General features: G+C 39.9%; 1 protein-coding gene across 1 annotated transcript in view; it reads left to right on the forward strand.

Annotated features, from left to right (window-relative positions):
- Nucleotides 1-16972, forward strand: part of ABCD3 (ATP binding cassette subfamily D member 3) — a 56446-nt gene extending 39474 nt beyond the window's left edge. Inside the window, exons 17-23 of the mRNA XM_066625548.1 lie at nucleotides 3211-3288; nucleotides 3406-3471; nucleotides 3553-3642; nucleotides 8010-8129; nucleotides 8854-8958; nucleotides 11379-11435; nucleotides 13974-16972. Of these exons, the coding sequence (XP_066481645.1) occupies nucleotides 3211-3288; nucleotides 3406-3471; nucleotides 3553-3642; nucleotides 8010-8129; nucleotides 8854-8958; nucleotides 11379-11435; nucleotides 13974-14051 (594 nt within the window). The 3' untranslated portion in view covers nucleotides 14052-16972. The remainder of the gene's footprint in view (nucleotides 1-3210; nucleotides 3289-3405; nucleotides 3472-3552; nucleotides 3643-8009; nucleotides 8130-8853; nucleotides 8959-11378; nucleotides 11436-13973) is intronic.
- The last annotated feature ends 3033 nt before the right edge of the window (nucleotides 16973-20005 follow it).

Consider the following 20005-nt stretch of genomic DNA (forward strand, 5'->3'; position numbering starts at 1 on the left):
GTCCTATTCTGGTTCTTTGTTTTAGCACAACTGAGCACAATTGCTTTCACCAGTGCCATGTTTTATGGTAATTTTTCCTGCTCCCTCTAATAAGCATATTTGGTTACAGTGAACAGTGGTGGAAGGGCATAATGAGGGCAGGCAGTAGGCGGCAGTGGGGGCAGGGATTTGGGGGATGTGATCAATGATGGGGTCTCAACTCTCGTTCTGTGTTTATTTATTGGGTTTGTCACACAAAAAAGATTGAAGATCACTGGACATATTATATAGATTGAGTCTTGGTATCCACAAGGATTTTGTTCCCAGCACCCATGTAGATACCCAAAATCGCATTAAAGGAAATCCATTTAAAAACAATGTCACTTTGCTCAGCAATTTAAAAACAACCTTGCTGACCTTTGTAATGCAGAAAATCACCACTCATTCTCTCTCCAAACCTTAAAGACTTCACTCGGGGGCAGCAACCCCTCCCTTCACCGAAACTTGGGGAAAGAATGCAGAGGAGGTGATAATCACTTGCATTCTTTTTTTAAAATTTTTAATTATTTTTAATTGACACACAGACATACAAACATATAACGTACATTTAGGAGTGCTAATACCATATACCATTACTAATTAATCATACTATATCTCCTAATCTACTTATTCATCTACTTCTACCGCTTATTAATTTATCCATTTATTTATATAATATATGATAAGTTCTCCCTTATGCCCTATACTATATTTTCTAAATATTCACTTTCTATCAAGTGCAAACTAACCAATTGCTCATTAATATTAAAACAGAAATAATCTAGTTACCAAAATATGACAACCTATTAAACAATTCTTCCATCTGCTTCTAACTCTTCTACTCATTTATGTATTTCTTATATCATATATAATAAATTTTTCCTAATTCCCTATAATATATTTTCTAAATATTCACTTTCTTTCACCTCAACTAGTTCAATTACTTATTTGTATTAAATAAAAATAATCTAATTTCCAAACGATGAGACCAACAATCTCTTATAATGTATTCTTTACCATTCTCCAATCTAATGACACTTTTTTGACATAATAGCCACATATAAAACAATTCTTACACACGTTTACATTTCCAGCTATTTTTTAATACATTCTAATGTATTTAATACATTCTAATGTAATTAATTACATTCAATTAATTAATTAATCAATTTCATATGTATTTTTTTTCAAATAAATTTGGACCATTGTCATTAACTAAGTAAATCCTTCAATTTTCTTTAACCCTCAGGTTAACCCTCAGGGTTCTTTTTCTTTCTTACTTTCCATTTTTTCTCCTGTAATATCTTTAATAGTTTATCTCTATAACAAATCTAATAGATCCACACTTTCTTGTATAGGGTTGTAAGTACATCTGGGATGTATTTTCCCCTTCTTGTTGCAGCAGATTTTGTATTTTGTGTACCCATGTTACTCTGCATCTTATCTATCTTGATCTCCATCAGCACCCCCTCTTCATCCTGTTGATTTTTCCCCGTGTCTACTTTCTCACTCCCTTGTTTATCTTCTGCTTGTTTCTTCATATCTTCCAATTTCTCCTTACACACATCTATCTGTTGGGAGTCTTCCAAACTGTCTTGAATCTGCAAAGACCAACTCAGCTGTTGTCATTTCATTGCAAGCAATCTCTCCGTGTTTATCAAGATTATCTGTACCCACATTTCTGGAATGGGTTCCATCTTGCAACTTCTCTCTAGTCCACTAGATGTCCTCAGCTTATTATTCTCCTTATTTCCACCACTCATTACTGCTCTGCCCGCCGCATTCCTTATATACCTCTTGCAGATAACAGTCCAGTGTGGTTAATGGAGAGAGAAACAAGACGAAGGAAAACAGTCTCACTGTCTCTGGTGCAGAGAAAACAAAGCTCTTTCAAATGTAATAAGAATTAGATTTATGTCCAATTATGTCCAAAAATAATTCTGGATTTTAGTTCACACCCAAGTTATAGTTGTAATTATAATCCACCACTGATTTATTCCACTACAAAGAAAAAGAGCACTTTCAATCTCCTTAAAAGGTATCTCATTAACGCCTCCAATATATCCAGGGCTTTTAGCCAAATCAGTCAATCAGAGCCGGGAACAATATTAACACTTATCTTAAATTTCCAGCTTAAACTTTACGCTTCACGCTTTTTTCTTCCATATGGCATCTCAGCACAGACCCAGCAGCTTGATTGCAGATTACTGCACCTCCCCCAATACTGTCACAAACAGTTAGGTTTCTCTGAGAAGAAAGCCCCCCCCACCCTGGTTGGGTTTTCAGTCTCCCAGGCACCTTGCACTGATGAAAATTTTGTCTCTCCTGACAAAGATCTTCAGGTCATCTTCAGACCTGCAGTATTTGGGAGAAAACAGTCTTCTAGGAGCTCCTAGAGACATGTCTGTTCATCCACTGTTGGCTCCTCTTCCCAGCGACCCCTCCCTTCACCGGAACTTAGGGAGAGAATGCAGAGGAGGCGATAATCACTTGCATTCTTTCATGTGCTCAGGGGGAAGGGAGGGATTGCTTGCATTGAACTGAAGCTGTTCTAAGCACCTAAAAAGACAAGGATTGTCTGTCAGCTGCCCTCTCCCACACTAACGAGGCTATTGTTAAATGACTTTTTTCCTTTAATTGAAAGGGCCCTTCTTATCGCGTTGAGATAAAACCTCAGGTGAAAAATTCGCAGATAATTAGGTTATACCTATACAGTCATCTCTTTACAGTCAAAGCCTAAATACTTTAACTCAGAAGTTAGTCTTCAGTGGGATTTTAGTTACTAATAATTATGTTTAGGACTGAAGCTTTAGCTTGCTTGCTTGCTATAATTTCTTACATTTCCAGTTCTGTAGTTCAGCTTTTGGGTTTAACTGGTTACTAGAATAATAGATTTAGAAATAAGTGAACAAGTGTTGAACTTGGGCAATGTTTGCATTTAAGAATTTGTCACTTAAAAGAACTTTATGGTTAAAATAAAGTTCTGCAGAACTGAACATTCACATTTGACGTATTTCAGATTTTTTAATCTAAAAAAAGTGATTCAGTCAAATTCACAGATTAATGAGACTTCTGGCTAAAGGAGCAGCTACAGGTATAATCAGTCTTCACCAAATACAAGATGAAGTCAACACACTTTGAAGTCTCAATTCATATTTACTTATATTTATCCTTCCTTGATTTGTGTTCTAGGTACGATCTGGTGCAAATGTTCTGATTTGTGGACCAAATGGATGTGGAAAAAGTTCACTCTTCCGAGTCCTTGGTGAAGTAAGTCTACAGAGGATTATAATAATAAATATTACATTTTAATATAGGATAATGTATCACAATAATAACAGCAAAATCATAACTACTGAATATTATGATTTTTCTTTTCTGTTGCAGTTGTGGCCTTTGTTTGGTGGCTGCCTAACAAAACCGGAGAGAGGAAAGCTGTTTTATGTTCCTCAGGTAACATAGCATTTGGGATTTCTTGTTTTTAAAGTGTTTCAAAATTTCAGATATTCCTGATCCTCTACAATTTAATTTCAGAGACCATATATGACCCTTGGAACTCTCAGAGACCAAGTAATTTATCCAGATACTCTAGAAGACCAGAAAAGGAAAGGAATCTCTGACCAGGTGATCAATCTTTTTGTTTTGTTTTTTAGCCAACTTTGATATTTTTATAAATAGCCTTTTTTGCTTTTTCATAAAAGGTGAAATTTAGTGTAAATAGTGTAAATGTACATAAGAACATAAAAGCATAAGAAGAGCCACGCTCAATCAGGCCAAGGCCCATCTAGTCCGGCTTCCTGTATCTCACAGTGGCCCACCAGATGCCTCAGGGAGCAGACAAGACAACAAGAGAACTGCATCCTGGTACCTTCCCCTACTTCTGGCATTCTGAGGTAGCCTACTTCTAAAATCAGGAGGTTGCACATACACATCATGGCTTGTAACCCTGTGATGGATTTTTTTATCCAGAAATTTGTCCAATCCCTTTTTAAAAGCATCTAGGTCAGATACCATCACCACATCCTGTGGCAATGAGTTTCACAGACTGATTACACGCTGGGTAAAGAAATATTTTTTTTTATGTCTGTTCTAACTCTCCCAACACTTAATTTTAGTGGGTGTCCCCTGGTTCTGGTATTGTATGAGAGGGAGAAGAACTTCTCTCCATCCTCTGTATCCATCCCCTGCTTAATTTTGTACGTCTCAATCGGGTTCCCCCTCAGACGCCTTTTTTCTAGACTGAAAACTAGGTAGTCATCAGAAAAGCCAATAACATGAGTTTTTGTACAAGCCTTGCTTTGGTATAAGAATTTTTTGTTACTCAAGTGAACTTTATTTTATTAAAGCAAGGCCAGTTCATCCAGCCAATTTTGATAATAGTTACAGTTTGGTAAATCTCCATGAGATGACATTGAATTGTGGCTGACACTGAAGAGAGAGGCATCAAATACAGTGTATTAATTATCTGACTGAAAGATGGAAAGGAAAGCCTCTTACACATTCTGAGCCCCATCCTTCTTTTAACGGAGGCAATCTTTAAAAAGAAATATATACATCTACGGAAATATTGTACGACATGTCACAAGTGTTACCAAAATGAACGCAGACCACCGTTCTCCGAGCTGACTTCCAGACTTGGCTGCCATTCTTACATCTGTGCCTCAGATATATTCAGCTGTACAGCCTAACAACTTCATTATGGCCTTAGTCCTACAAGCTGCTAAGGGCACCAGTTTGCACATCTGGATTTTTATAGTAATACAGAAGTTTGCTTGTAAAAACCGATCCTGTACAAATCAATTGTGGATGCCTTTCTTTCTTGTAACTATCCACTTGTCTAGGACAGTAGCAATTATTCTTGTTAAACTTCACCCAAGTGAGCTCTCTGCAGAACAGAAAACCCAGCACGCATGCATAAACTGACTCAATGGATCATGAATAGTGGTCTATCATGCAGTATTTTCACAGATGTATATATTTCCTTTTTAAAGACTGCATCCTTTTGAGAAGACTGGGGCTTAGGATGCATAAGAGGTTTGGCTTTCAATCTTTCAGTTGCACAAGAAATACCTCTTTGTATTGGATGCCTCTCTCTTCAACATCATTCACAATTTCAAGTTAACTCCATGTTAAATGCAACATGCATAAGGGGAGAGACAGAAAGAAAGATATAATAAACTTCTACCATGCCAGTCTCTATGCATAGCTATCTCTCTTCTGTGGTGTTAGTTCTTCTAGGCAGAATGATAGCTCAGCATGCAGCCTGACTTAGGGACCAATCCTATGCAGCACCTGCTGGCTCACAGCTAGCGTGCACTGTCACAGACGTGCTGTAAGGCATGTTTGCGGTGCTCAGTGCTGTTGGAGCACCAGTGCTAGCTTGGTGCTGGGCTAGTGCTGGTGGAGCACCGGTGCTCTGCTGCTCGGCGGTTGCCCAAACTGCTGGGCAGTGGAGAGGTAGGTGCGGGGAGGTGGGCAGAGGCATTCCAAGGTGGAGGAAGGACAGGGAGGAAGGACAGGGAGAGGGCAGAGATTAGTCATGCTGGGGGAGGGAGCAGGGCAGGAGGGAGGCAGGACCAGTGGAGCTTCACTGCACTGGATCCTGAGTGTCCATGTTGGGCTGCCCGCCTGGGACATGGAGGCTCTTAATTCTACTCTGACCTTTGGGAGCTGTAGAAGTGAGTAGTCATAAGAATAGCCCCACTGGATCAGGCCATAGGACCATCTAGTCCAGCCTCTAGTATCCCACAGTGGCCCACCAAATGCTCCAGGGAACACACCAGACAACAAGAGACCTGCATCCTAGTGCCTTCCCTTGCATTGGCATTCTGACATAGCCCATTTCTAAAATCAGGAGGCTGCACATACACATCATGGCTTGTAACCCATAATGGATTTTTCCTCCAGAAACTTGTCCAATCCCCTTTTAAAGGCATCCAGGCCACATGCCGTCACCACTTCCTGCGGCAAAGAGTTCCACAGATTGACCACACACTGAGTAAAGAAATATTTTCTTTTGTCTGTCCTAACCCTCCCAACACTCAATTTTAGTGGATGTCCCCTGGTTCTGGTGTTATATGAGAGTGTAAAGAGCATCTTTCTATCCACTTTATCCTTCCCATGCATAATTTTGTATGTCACAATCATGTCCCCCCTCAGGCATCTCTTTTCTAGGCTGAAGTGGCCCAAACGCCATAGCCTTTCCTCATAAGGAAGGTGCCCCAGCCCAGAAATCATCTTAGTCACTCTCTTTTGCACCTTTTCCATTTCCACTATGTCCTTTTTGAGATGTGGCAACCAGAACTGGACACAATACTCCAGGTGTGGCCTTACCATCGATTTGTACAATGGCATTATAATATTAGCCGTTTTGTTCTCAATACCTTTTCTAATGATTCCAAGCATAGAATTGGCCTTCTTTACTGCTGCCGCACATTGGGTCGACACTTTCATCGACCTGTCCACCACCACCCTTAAGATCTCTCTCCTGATCTGTCACAGACAGCCTAGAACCCATCAGCCTATATGTGAAGTCTTGATTTTTTTGCCCCAATGTGCATGACTTTACACTTACTGACATTGAAGCGCATCTGCCATTTTGCTGCCCATTCTGCCAGTTTGGAGAGATCCTTCTAGAGCTCCTCACAATCACGTCTGGTCTTCATCACTTGGAAAAGTTTGGTGTCGTCTGCAAACTTAGCCACCTCACTGCTCAGCCCTGTCTCCAGATCATTTATGAAGAGGTTGAAAAGCACGGGTCCCAGGAAAGATCCTTGGGGCACACTGCTTTTCACCTCTCTCCATTGTGAAAATTACCCATTGACACGCACTCTCTGTTTCCTGGTCTTCAACCAGGTCTCAATCCAGGAGAGGACCTGCCCTCTAATTCCCTGACAGTGGAGTTTTTTCAGTAGCCTTTGGTGAGGGACCTTTGGACGAAAGTCCCCTTCTCCTGAGGAGCTTCCAGCACTACCTTCTGAGTGCGCAGGATGAAGCAGCAGCCATTTTTGGTCCCGCAAACCAGGCAGCTCAGGATTGGGCTGTTAATTGCACTAGTTTCCCTTAAGAACCTAAATCCTTATTGTTTACTTTTCACTGGATGAGGAAGACAGGACCCATAAGTCTGATTCCCTACTATTGCTTCCCTATGAAGTGGCAGTCCAGGTGCGTGAAAAGTTGCTGTGGTGGCTGCATGCTGTAGCTATGGCTACCTTGTGTCATAAATCAAGGCCAGTAGTGAGGGGGTAAACTTTGATAGCTCCCACTTTAGGCGCTGTGCAATGAAAGCACAGTACTTAGCGGACTACTTTTCATAAACAGAAGGAGGATTGGCATCACAGTTGTTAGAATAATGGTGTGTTTTTTTCATAAAGCAGTGGTTCCCAAACTTTTTAGCACTGGGACCCACTTTTAAACAACACTCTATTGGAACCCACCTAGGTTTACCAGATTTAAAATAAAAAGATCTAGGAAGAAATAAAATATTATTTATTTATAAGTAATAACCAGTAAAAAGACCCTCAAACATTTATCTCCCTATAGTTACACATGCTTGCACACTTAGGCTCAGCTCCTTGCAGGGCAATAGCAGCCATCTTGCAAACAACCTGAGCTGAGCTCTTTGCAGGGAAATTAGCAGCTACAGGATCTGAGTTTTGAATAGCCTCAATGCTTGAGGTAATTAGTGATGTGATCTTTGGCAACCCACCAAAAATCAGGTCCTGACCCATCAGAGGGTCCCAGCTCACAGTTCCCAAACTGTCACTGGCTTAGAGTAATACAGTTTGCATTAGACTTGAGCACTTGAAGATTGATACCACTTTCTTGTCACGATTTTCTTGTGGTATTTGACATGGTTAATATAGTTATATGAGACAACATTTTGCAATAATGTGCTGAGAACACTTTATGCATGTTTTAGAGACTGAAGTCATTGAGCAAGTACAATTGCAAGGCTGTTTATCTGTACTTATTTTCTTGTTTGTTTACAGGTGCTGAAGGAATACTTAGACAATGTCCAATTGGGTCAAATTCTGGAGCGTGAAGGAGGCTGGGATAGTGTTCAGGACTGGATGGATGTTCTCAGTGGAGGAGAAAAACAGAGGATGGCAGTATGTTCTTCACAGTATAACTTACAAAAAAGTGTTTCTGTGACCACTTTAACTGAACATGGGCATAGTTTAAATAGAACTATTGTCATTAAAGATGAGCAGAATTTTGTTATTTAGAACAATAAAAAAAGAAAAATTATCTGACTATTTTGGGCATACCTGACTGATTTAAGTAGATTGAGAGCTGTTGAATACAAAATAAGAATCAGTCGTGTTAAATGGTGAGTTTAGTCCAGTGCTTACTGGAGTGCCATATATAAAGAACATATGTACACTAATTAAAATGTGGGTATAATTGAATTAATTAAGGCGCAGTCCTAACCCCTTATGTCAGTGCTTTCCAGCACTGGCATAGCGGTGCCAATGGGACATGTGCTGCATCCTGCAGTTGGATGTCACTCACGGAGGCCTCTTCAAAGTCAGGGAATGTTTGTTCCCTTACCTCAGAGCTGCATTGCCCTTATGTCAGTGCTGGAAAGCACTGACATAAGGGGTTAGGATTGCACCCTTAGATGAATACTACATAGCAATCCCATAGCTTGAATCTCTTCAACATAATATGAGAAGGTATGAGAAAATAAAAAGCATTCAGGCTAGGAAAATACATGTTGGTGCAAATAATTAAATTTTTCCCTTGTATGCTGATGTTGGTTATTGCAGTCTTGTAAAAATACATACAGTATCATAGTGTACTATTCCTTTAGCGTTTACTGTTGCTTTTCAGATGGCCAGACTGTTCTACCATAAGCCACAGTTTGCAATTCTGGATGAATGTACTAGTGCTGTTAGCGTTGATGTTGAAGGCTACATCTACAGCCATTGCCGGAAAGTAAGTTTATGTTTGCTTACTTTTTCAAAATGCATTGTATGTTTGCTTTGGTGAGTAGTCAGAGAAACTTAATTGTACGAGGGTCGCCCAAAAAGTAATGCACCACATTTTTTTTTCTTCAACAATTATTGAACACAATGAAACTTACACACAAGAAAGAATGATGTTTCTTCTACACTCCCTATTTTTCCACGTACTCTCCGTCCAGTTCTATGGCCTTCCTCCAGTGAGACACAAGGGCATGTATGCCCTGTCGGTACCACTCCTTGTTCTGGTCACGAAGCCATTTCTGCACTGTGCGAATCACCTCTTCGTCATCCTCAAAATGTCTTCCGCGAATGGCATCCTTTAATGGCCCAAACAAGTGGAAGTCTGAGGGAGCTAGGTCAGGGCTGTAGGGTGGATGGGGTAACACAGTCCAACCCTGTTTAGTGATGTGTTCCGAAGTCCTCAAACTTGTGTGAGGCCGAGCGTTATCATGTTGAATCAAACATTCACCTGGGTTGTTACGGCGCCACAGTCGCTGGAAGCGCTTCTTGAGTTTGGTTAATGTCTTCACATAAGCTTCAGAATTAATGGTGCTGCCTCTTGGCATCACATCAATGAGTATGACGCCCTCACAGTCCCAAAACACAGTGATCATGACCTTACCGGCGGAAGCAGTTGCTTTGAATTTTTTCTTCTGTGGAGATTGAGGATGACGCCATTCCATCGACTATCGTTTTGTTTTGGGCTCAAAATGGTGAACCCAGGTTTCATCACCTGTCACAATCCTGGACAAGCACGCTTCCCCCTCATCTTCAAAACATTTCAGCAACTCAGAAGAAATGTATTTTCTGAGAGATTTGTGGTCCACCATAAGACAGCGCGGAACCCATTGTGCACACACTTTTGAGTAATCAAGAGCACGGATGATTGCATTCACACTTCCTTTGCTGATTGACAGCTTCAGCGCCAACTGTCTAGTCGTTATGTGTCAGTCCTCGCGAATGAGCACATCAGCAAGCTGCGTCTTGTCAGGTGTGACAGCCGTGGATGGCCGCCCCGAACGCTGCAGATCTTGGAGCTCTGCCGAACCGCCTTCTAATGGCCTTACCCTCTGTGCCCAGCGACTAACTGTACTTCTGTCGACTGCAGATTCTCCATAAACTGTACACAAATGTTTGTGAATGTTCCCAACAGTTTCTTTCTCCACAGTGAGAAATTCAATGACGACACGCTGCTTGTAACGTACATCACTTACGGACGCCATTTCGAAACACTGCTGCAGCTATGCTATCTGTCTGAAGAAACCAAAAATTTGTGTGCGCACTCCTGAAAATTCAAATAATGTATATCTAAAGTTTCGCATTTGTACCATTACTGTAGGCTGAGAAAAAAAATGTGGTGCATTACTTTCTGGGCAACCCTCATAACTACATACCATTGCAATCACTGTGACAAGCTAGCCATGACTAACTAGAGAGATAAAAATATCAGTTAAAAAGTCTTGAGGAATAGCATGGAAATTGTACAACTAATAGAAAAGGGGAGGGAAAGAATCTTCAGCGTAACTGAAGTAACTCTTCAGAGTAACTCTGAAGAAGTACCGTTCATTAGTGAAACTAAAACATTTTAAGTGCCAAAAGATCAGCAAGGTAGCTAAATAGGTCCAAGGGGCAGGGGCAGGTCCAAGGGTAGTCTGAGTACCACAAAGGAGAGGACCCTGCCATGTTAACATGACACCTTTTGTCACATTAAGAAGTATCAGTTAAATTAAATTACAGTGAATGTTACTTCGCAACGTTCTGATCAGTGACAGACAGCATATATGACTGTCTGTTACTGATCCCATGCTTCCTCAACTCAAAGCCTCTGGAGCATGGGGGTCCGTGACTTCTCCGGAGCTCAGAATGGCCGTTTTCGCCAATAAAAACACAACTTCTGGTTTCTGGAGGGAAATCGGAAGTGATGTTTTTATGTCTTATAAGGTATTCTTAGGCTTGGAGAAGCCCTCCGGGGCTCTGCTTTGACTGTGTTCTACTTTGACTTTCAAGCGGGAATGTTTGAATTCTAAGCTATGCAGAATAACAGCATGAGTGTACTATAAAATGGGACATTTGGCTGATCGCAGCTTAGGTTTGAAGCGTAAATTGATCACTTCCATGACTGGTTGTCATTCTGCAAAGTGTTTCCTGGTGCTAAAAAGTTTGAGAACTACTACCTTAGAATATGCAATTTAAAAGCAGTCTAAAACTCTGTGCTTTCAATGAGAAAGATAAGTACCTCTTCATGCTTTTCACACTGTAATCTGTAGGATTTAAAAATGGACTTCATCTATGAAATGTCTGAGATTATAGCTCTTTTCTTTGGACAAAGGAGCACTAGCATTGAGAAGCTTACTTTATCTTCAATTTCAACTATTTATTCTGTCGCTTTAGGTTGGTATCACTCTCTTCACTGTTTCTCACAGAAAGTCGCTTTGGAAACATCATGAGGTAAGATTTCCTTATGGATTTTATACATTATAAAATACTAATTATCTCTAAAATGCCTTATTTCTGCAGTAAAATGTTTAAAATTAATAGCTTTATGGCAATTTTAGTAAAACTGTCAGAATAATTGTAAAAATGAAACCCATGAGACTACTGAACATTTTTTTTTCCAAATAACCATTTTCATAAGGCATGTGTGTATAGTGAACCATTGACTTAACAGACTAATATTCGTTAATGCCAAAAATTCATTAAATCTGAATGCATTTATGTCAGTGGCAATGCTCATGTGCAAAAACACATATGACTAGTTTTTAAATGAAGCAGAAAACACTGTCTGGGTTAATGCTGTTTGTGAATAGTTTGTATGCAGAATCTGGAATCACATCAAACTGTTTAAATAGGTATATTTAATAATAGCTGATGTTATCTAGTGGGTATGACCTAGAAAACCTTGGCCAAATGTCAGTTCATCCACAAATTTATTGAATTACCTTAAGCAAGCCAATGTGTATAAGCTTCCTTATCTGCCATAAGAAAGGTTAATATTACTAGCATATCCTAAAAGTGTGAATATACAGGTGCAGCCTATTTATCCATGCATTTTTTATCTGCGGATTTGTCTCAACAAGAATGGGGTGGGGTACTGAATGTCACACACACCTTTGCCTCCTTTGCCCTGCGCTGGCGTCTTGCTCTGTTTCTAGACAGCCCAAAACACTTTGGAAAAGGCTCCGCCTCACCCAGGCAGGGAATAGCACTGGAGCCCTGAAAGAGGTTCCCCTTGCAAAGGAACAGTAACATTCCTGGAGCCCCTGAGCCAGGGGCTGAATCAGCCGAGGCTGAAGAGGGGAAGGGGGGTAAGAACCTCTGTAGCCAGAACACGTGCAGCGAGGTGGAGGTCTCTCTCTCTCTCACGCACATGCACACAGGGGCAGATGCCGTAGCAACAGAGGGGATTGCTTTAAAAGAGAAGAGGGGATTGCTTTAAAGAACCCAGGGAGTGTTTGCCAAATTCCCCCCCCCCCACTCCCAAGATGGTGCAGGCTATCACAAAGCCTTCCCACCAAGCAAAGCATGCTATTTACAGCCCACTCTACACTTTCCTGGGAGTAGGCCCCATTGACTGGAATGTGGCTTACTTCTGGGTATAAACGCATAGGGCTGGACTCTTAAAAGCTCAGCATCCCACTTGTGAAAGAAGCGGGACAGCTGGCAACGGGGAGGGCTCAGGAGGGGAAGGAGAGGGAATTGCTTTAAAAAGGGGAGTGTTTGCTGAATTCCCCCCCCATGACTTCTTGGGAAGTCTTGGAGAGACAGGTGACAGTGAGCAGAGAGCCAGACTACAAGTCCCAGAATGCTCCGGGGCAGAGGAGTTTCCATTATGGTGGTTGGGAGGGTTGCAGGAGCAGCAGCAGTGAGGAGGAGGAGGAGGAGAACCTGCAGCACTGTTGGAAGGCCGCCTGGGACACAGAGGCTTCCCAGGCAAGCTCACCATTCCAACTGTGAAAGAAGCAGGACAGCTGGCAACAGGAGGGCTGAGTACGGAGGGGAGGGAATTGAGAACAGCTGCCTTAGTTTCCTTCCAATCGGAAGTGTCAGGCTGCAGCCTATTTGCTCTATGGACTCTATGGACTCAGCACAACGGGTTTTCTGTTAATTGCGCCGAGTCACGGAACGGAACTCACGCGGATAAATAGGCTCTACCTGTACTGAAATACCATGTAAATACTTTTTGTCAATAGTGTAGTTATAATGGACTAACTGGCTTGTAACACAAGTTCCTCTTTCACAAATGAAAGATGCTTCCATTTTCATAGGATGAGGGTGGGTGGAGATTTTTTACTAATTTCCCCTTAACTCTGCAGCCCTCTGGGCCGCATGCAATCCTATACCAGGACTGTCCCCAGCCCCTGGGTGGATGGGAAGGCAGTGAAGGCTATTGTGTTGTGGAAGAGATGGGGAAGTTCACTTCCACAAACTTCTTTCTGTGTGCAGTCCTTAGGACACAACCCACCCTGTGTTTTATGGAAGCCATCCAATAATGATTATAGAACTTGCCAGCAGATCTCTTACAGAGGGAGAGGCTGTGACCTGACCAGATAACTGCACACAAGCATGCATACTGAAGTAGCTAGCACAAGTATTGCTGTCTAAGAAAAATAATTTAATGCTAGAAAGTTGGATAGGATTGGGCTCTTAGTTTAGAACACCACCACCACAATGCCTGGTTTGCTCTTGAGAAATCCACCAGGTTGCATGAACCAGCTTGAAGTTAGTGGAAGAGTCAGCATTCTTTTATTCATTAGTCTGCTTACTTCAACAATTAAAACATTGAATACCAGGATGAAGCAAGGTCACCTATAGTCCTATAAAATAAGTACTACAACAGTTTGCCATTGCCACTAGATGGAGGTATAACATGCACAATATATTTTATGTTCTTGCCAAGAAGAAATGTGATAATATATTAGTTCCTATATACAATCCTCCTCAAAACAAAGGATAAAACCAAGTTACTTAATATATTTTTCTTCTCAGTTTTACCTTCACATGGATGGAAGAGGAAACTACGAGTTCAAGAAGATCACTGAAGATACAATTGAATTTGGTTCCTAAAAAAGACAAATCTAGGAACCTACACCCTATTGCAATGACTGATAACAGCACAGGGCATAGAAGGATGAAGTACACTGTAATGTAACGAAGCTATTCAGTTTATGTTTATTCCTTAAACAAATTTACTAGGAATAGAATAACCCAGAACAAACTCCTGAGGCATTTACTGTTTATGTAGGATATTACTAAGAATGTCCCTATTCTTGTGGTTTGTTTTTTTTTTTAAAAACCTGCCTAAATTAAATTGGGCTTAAATCACTGTAACCTTGATTCATCTTGGGATGTAAACCTTCTGAAGTCAACTAATTTGACTTCTATTTGACATCTGCTTCCTCTAGGGAAGAACCCTGTTAAAGTTAGGGTTGCTACCTCCTCTACTCCTCGTACAATAGACGTGAATTTTCATGTCATATTTCTGGTGTATCAGTTCATTGTACTGAATATCATGCCCATCAGAGCAGTACTAGGCTTATTCTCTTACACAGGGCAGTGACCTTTTCCTCTGGCTGAGGCTTCTTTGTTCAAACTCTGCTTGCACCAGGGGAGAGATGAGCCCTGAACCTGCGTTTCTGACTGCTAAAGAGCTTGTTCCCATGTCACATTCTATCTCTGCAGCTTCCTACTGCTCTTTCAATTCTAATCTTTGTCCAGCTTAACAAAAAAAAATGTTGTACAGTTTGGATCTTATGTCTCTTTCCCAAGAAGGGAAATAGGGACAAGTGAAGAGGTTTGTTTATCTCACTTTTTTCAAAGAATCCAAATCTGCTTCAAACAAAAGTAAATCAAGTAATAATTATTTTTAAAAAAACACCAATTAATGTATCAGTTCAACAAATCCAAAAGAAGCTATTTAAAAAATAAGGAAGATGGAAAAACTAAAGAACAAAGAGAAAATAGTGGTAAAAATATAGGAACAAACATTTGAGCTTCAGAAATTGAGATCATAGACATGCTCATTTAGTAGTGGTATGATCCTTTTGGTAGCTCTGGGAAGCTGTGCACAAGTTCTCCATTTCAAAATAAAATGCCATGACTAACTGCCACATGAAATTGGATTTTTCAGAGGGTAATATTTGCCTGCTGTTCATCATTTTTCTTAAGAGTTAATGCTGGAGACATAGCAGTTAAGAGTCTTTCAGTACTAAGTTTTGTTACATGAGAATAATTTTATTTTTTGCTTTGAATGATTAACGTTCATAAAATTCACTCTGTTTAATGGTAGTTGAGCAGTTCTCCAAGTGGTGTAAAGTAACTGCAGATCTGGTACGTACTGGGCAGATCATATAGAAAAGAGACTTTTCAAAGCATTACTTTTCATGTAACAGTTTTGTCATATGATATGGAATCATTGCTGAGAGGTATCCTTTAAACAGGACTAGAAAGACAGTGACTGGCAAGCTTTGCTGTATGGTGAAAAGCTACCATTCACCCTGAAAATCCCTGCAGTGCAACAAAGGTCCAATGAGTGCATGTTTTTATCCATAAAATCGAACACAGAAATGCACTACATGAAGACATACACAAATATGCGATTGCTGTCTCCATCCCACTCTGTTATGTTTTTAGTGATTGTTAGTCTTGAATATCCCACTTTGATTCTAAAACTAATACCTGTCAAATTTCTTAATTCTGAAATAACTAATTGAGTGTGTCCTCCTACTACTTTAGTCCAGCATTATAAATGCCATTGACTTCATGCATTTTGTACAAATAATCAGTGAAGAGCAACAACAGGATAAATGAAGTTTAAAACAATGTACCATTCAATTAACTTCATTGGCTTATCAGTTCACTTTTTTGTACTTTAAGATTACAAAGAGTTGCCCATTTATACTGAATCATTTTACAGCTTTATTCTGAAATCAGCTGTACCAGTCTGTACATGTTTACAGTAAGATGATATACCAGGACTGCATCACAAAACCTGATGCAAAAGTAAAATTGTTGGCAGATTGGATGTTGATCTGTTTTAAAGGTTAGTGTAACTCTGATATGAAGCATTTTGCTATGTTGCTAGTGAAAGCTTCCTCCTTCCACATAACTGCTGCTTTTCAGATAAAATGTTATGTCGTGGCTAGACTTACTTTCTCAAATGCAACTGTTTTTTAAGGAACTGATTTTTTAGAATGGAAAAATGCTGCTTTTTAAATATTTGTATTCTTTTTCAGAGAGGTCGGCACTAAAACTGAGTAAAGTAGTAGGTGACTGAGGTTTTTTAAAAAGAATGTTGTATTTTTGTCGCTAACTAGCAGAAAGCACCCATTATTTATATAACCTCCTTCTCAGAAAGCCCAGAAGTGTTGTTCTTCAAGATGAGTTAATAACACTAAGATCAAGCTGTGTTAATTTTGTGTAGAAGAGCAAACTGACTTCAGTAGCCATTAACCAATGAGATTGGTTCATTTACTTTAGTACTTGATAGTGAGTCAAGAGGAGTTGGGTATATAAAGGCCAGGCAGGCTTTATCCTGTCAAATTGCAATACCCATTTTTTAATCAAGAGCGCATCAAAAATTGACTTCCTGATGAACTAAGCATATGAAGACAAAATGAAGCAGAGCAGTGTTTAAGATTGATTTTCAGTGAAAAACTTCTCAAATGTAGTGCAAAATCATCCAAAAATATGGTTCAGCTATGAATTTGCCCTGTGGTCTTATTTTTGGTTGCTGCTTTTAAGATTGCTTAAACTGGAAATTCGGGATGATGGGAAAATTTGCAAGAGTGAAGCATTCCCATGTCTCATAGAATGTCAACCTGGTGGTATTTTGGTAGGTGCAGTTAACTCCCACTTCAGTGCTGGAGAAATAATTGCTGTACTTTAATGTATTGTAGTTTGTAAAGTACTTTGGGAGGAAAGTCACTATATAAATGTAAAACTTTTCTATATAAGTGCCTCTGAAATAATAAATCTGAGACAAACTATCTTCTACTTTGTTTTTTAATTGGTGTCATCTGCAATGTGTAAAGCAATATAGAAGCCATATCCAACTACTTTGGGATCAGTCAAACTTTCAGTTTTAAGATACTTGGATGCTGTTAAAATGACATGATCTTACATCTCATACACATACACATCTCATAGTAACTATAGCAAAACATATATATTCTGGCACAGAATTAAAATCTCTTTAATTCTTTCTATGTTTGCGTGTTGTGAGAGGGGGAGAAATGAGTGCCTTCGTATATTTGCCCATTGGGCAAAAAGGCGGGGTACAAATTAATAAAATAATAATAATATAATATATTTTACTTTCTAACATGGTCATAGTGAATTGGGAATTTGATCCAAAAAGAGGACAATTATGTCTGTCAAAACATCTACTACAACTAAGCACCTACTCCAAGAGTCAGTGTTTTTTACCACTAATTCAAAACCTCTTCCCTAAGGAAATAAAGGGGAGTGGGAAACATGGGGATTAAGCCATATGTTCTGTACCTATGTTGGGAGGGTGGTAATAATAATAATAATAATACAGGTATTTATATACCGCCTTTCTTGGTCATCAGATTTCTCCTCAAACTTTATTCAAGGTGGTTTACATAGGCAGGCTATTTAAATCCCGTAGGAATTTTTACAATTGAAAGAAGGTTCTATCTTTCAAGAACCACAACATTTCAGATGTTTCTTTCTGATCTGGTTTCACATTCAGGGTATGCATTGCAATCCTGATCTCTTATTCATGGCAAGAATTTACATGATTCTTTTGTTGAAAAACAGGGTGAAGTTGATGGTGAGAACCCATCCTAGATACATCACACTACATTCTTCTGTACTGACTGTACAGATGCAGCTGTTGTACCTTACCTTTACAAGTTTATCAAAATGTGGGATAACTAATATTGCCTTATTATGAATGATTAACTGTGGTCTGTGACTGACCCTTAAAATGATTAGCTATTAAGCAACTGGTGTAGGGTGGGGTTTGATCCCTAGGGATTGGGCTTCCTACATGTGCACTTTCAAATGATACATGTGGTACAGTACCTTTTTAACCCTTGTGGTTTTCTAGTGGGAAGGCTGATATGCAACTTTCCTCTCCATCTTTTATGATCCTCCTCACTCACACACATCTAAATTCCAGAGAGTAGGAAGCCATCCACTGAGCAATGAGATGTTGACTCAGCTCAACTCAAAAGTACCTTTGATGCATTCTTTTGCTGGCATGTTAATACAGTGATACAGAAGCACTTGGTTTATTCTTGAAAAGATTAACTGCATTGCTTTTCAGGGTTGTAAGCGTTTGAGCAGCCTTGCCGAGTTGCATGTTCTTGACATTTGTACTAATACAAAAATGGTGTTGGTGAATTACAGCTCCCCTTCTGTCATTACCATAAAGGGAAATAAAAGGCAGACACATGGAGGACAGGTTCATAGTTGGCATTATAAAATACAGGGTGTGTATACTAGACTGTATATGACTCCTTCAGTTTAGCAGCTGGTAAAGTAAGCAGCAGAAAGAATTAGTCTTGATTCTAGTTAGACAAGTCTCCTGCTGCTTGCTTCTTACCAGTTGCTAAACTGAAGGGGTGGAGTCATATGTGACAACAAAACTCAAATGTTTTAACACAAATAGAAATCTGCTGTTTGCAGGAGTGGAACGCTCCTTTGTTTTCAGAGGGAGCTCTCAAAGGCAGAACCTCTCATATATATAAAAAGGAGAAAAAAAGGGGGAAGAAAAAAATATAATCAGAATAGAAATGTAGATATGTTAACCTCAGAAACCATTATATAAAACAAAAATCAATAATCCAACATCTATAGATAAGTATTTTTTTTAAGGGTTTTCAAATTTCCATAAATTTGTCCATGCAAAATTGTCTTCTGTGGCAACTGATTCAAGTACAGAGAAGTTTTCCAGGCATCACACAGAGACCAGAGGTCTCCCTTAGATCAATGGCTACCACTTTTTCCAGCAGTGGTTCCTGCCATTACTGGATGCCATAGTATGAAATACAATATAATAAGATGCCAAGCTCAGATGGATTTACATTAGAGTTCTATAGGGCATTGGTAGGAACGTGCCCCTCAACCTATTTTAAGATGCTGACTTCCAGTTGGGGTCCTTTCTGATGCAGAGTCCTGGTTGGCCTAGCCAGGAAATTTCCAGCTCCTCTTCTTTGGTGTCACCCCATGATGTCACCCACTAGTGACGCTACTGCAGGAAGGATCAGCTATATTTAAATCACATGAAACTGGAACAACTATGCTGTCAGCAGAAGTCTCAGAAGGGATTACTATCCAAGATTCAATAGTTTATCATATCCAGGTGAGAAGACCATGATTGTATCAAAGGATTAAAATCCATGCTGTTAAAAATCCAATGTTTTGTTGTGTGACTTTTCCAGAGCTTTGTCAGGGAAATGAGACTTGAGAGGATATGTTGCTAGAGAAAGAGCCAGACGCAGCACCCTCCAGATGCTTAATGAGGAGTTAATTGCTTAGCTGTAGAGTTCCATTTTGCTGACTGTATTCTTAAAGCAAACTCAACCTAGTCACAGTATTCCACCCCTTCTGGGAACATCTTTCTTATAGAGCGCATTAGTGTTCTTTTTAGGACTGGAAGCCTAAAGTTGCATATCAGCCTTCCCACTAGAAAACCACAAGGGTTAAAAAGGTATTGTACCACAAAATGTATCATTTGAAAGTGCACATGTAGGAAGCTGATATGTAGAGCCTCTTCTGTTGATATTTTGGGGAAGTCTAAATATTTCTATTGCTTCTCTGTAAAGTCTTGGGAAATAAAATGTTATTAGGAAGAACCTGTGTTGCTTTGAAATTTATTTGGTGACCCATTTCTGTTGCATGCTGTGCTATTGCTGATTGATCCAGATGCAGTATATGGTAGTGCCTCTCAAGTTCTGCAAGTCTGGTTTTTATAGACGTTTTGTGGTGCCTATGTAGACATGATTACTTTCACAGGGTATCCTATACATGCCAGGAATGTCCAGCTGTTG

Source organism: Tiliqua scincoides, chromosome 4, assembly GCF_035046505.1.
Source record: "Tiliqua scincoides isolate rTilSci1 chromosome 4, rTilSci1.hap2, whole genome shotgun sequence".
Taxonomy (NCBI): domain Eukaryota; kingdom Metazoa; phylum Chordata; class Lepidosauria; order Squamata; family Scincidae; genus Tiliqua; species Tiliqua scincoides.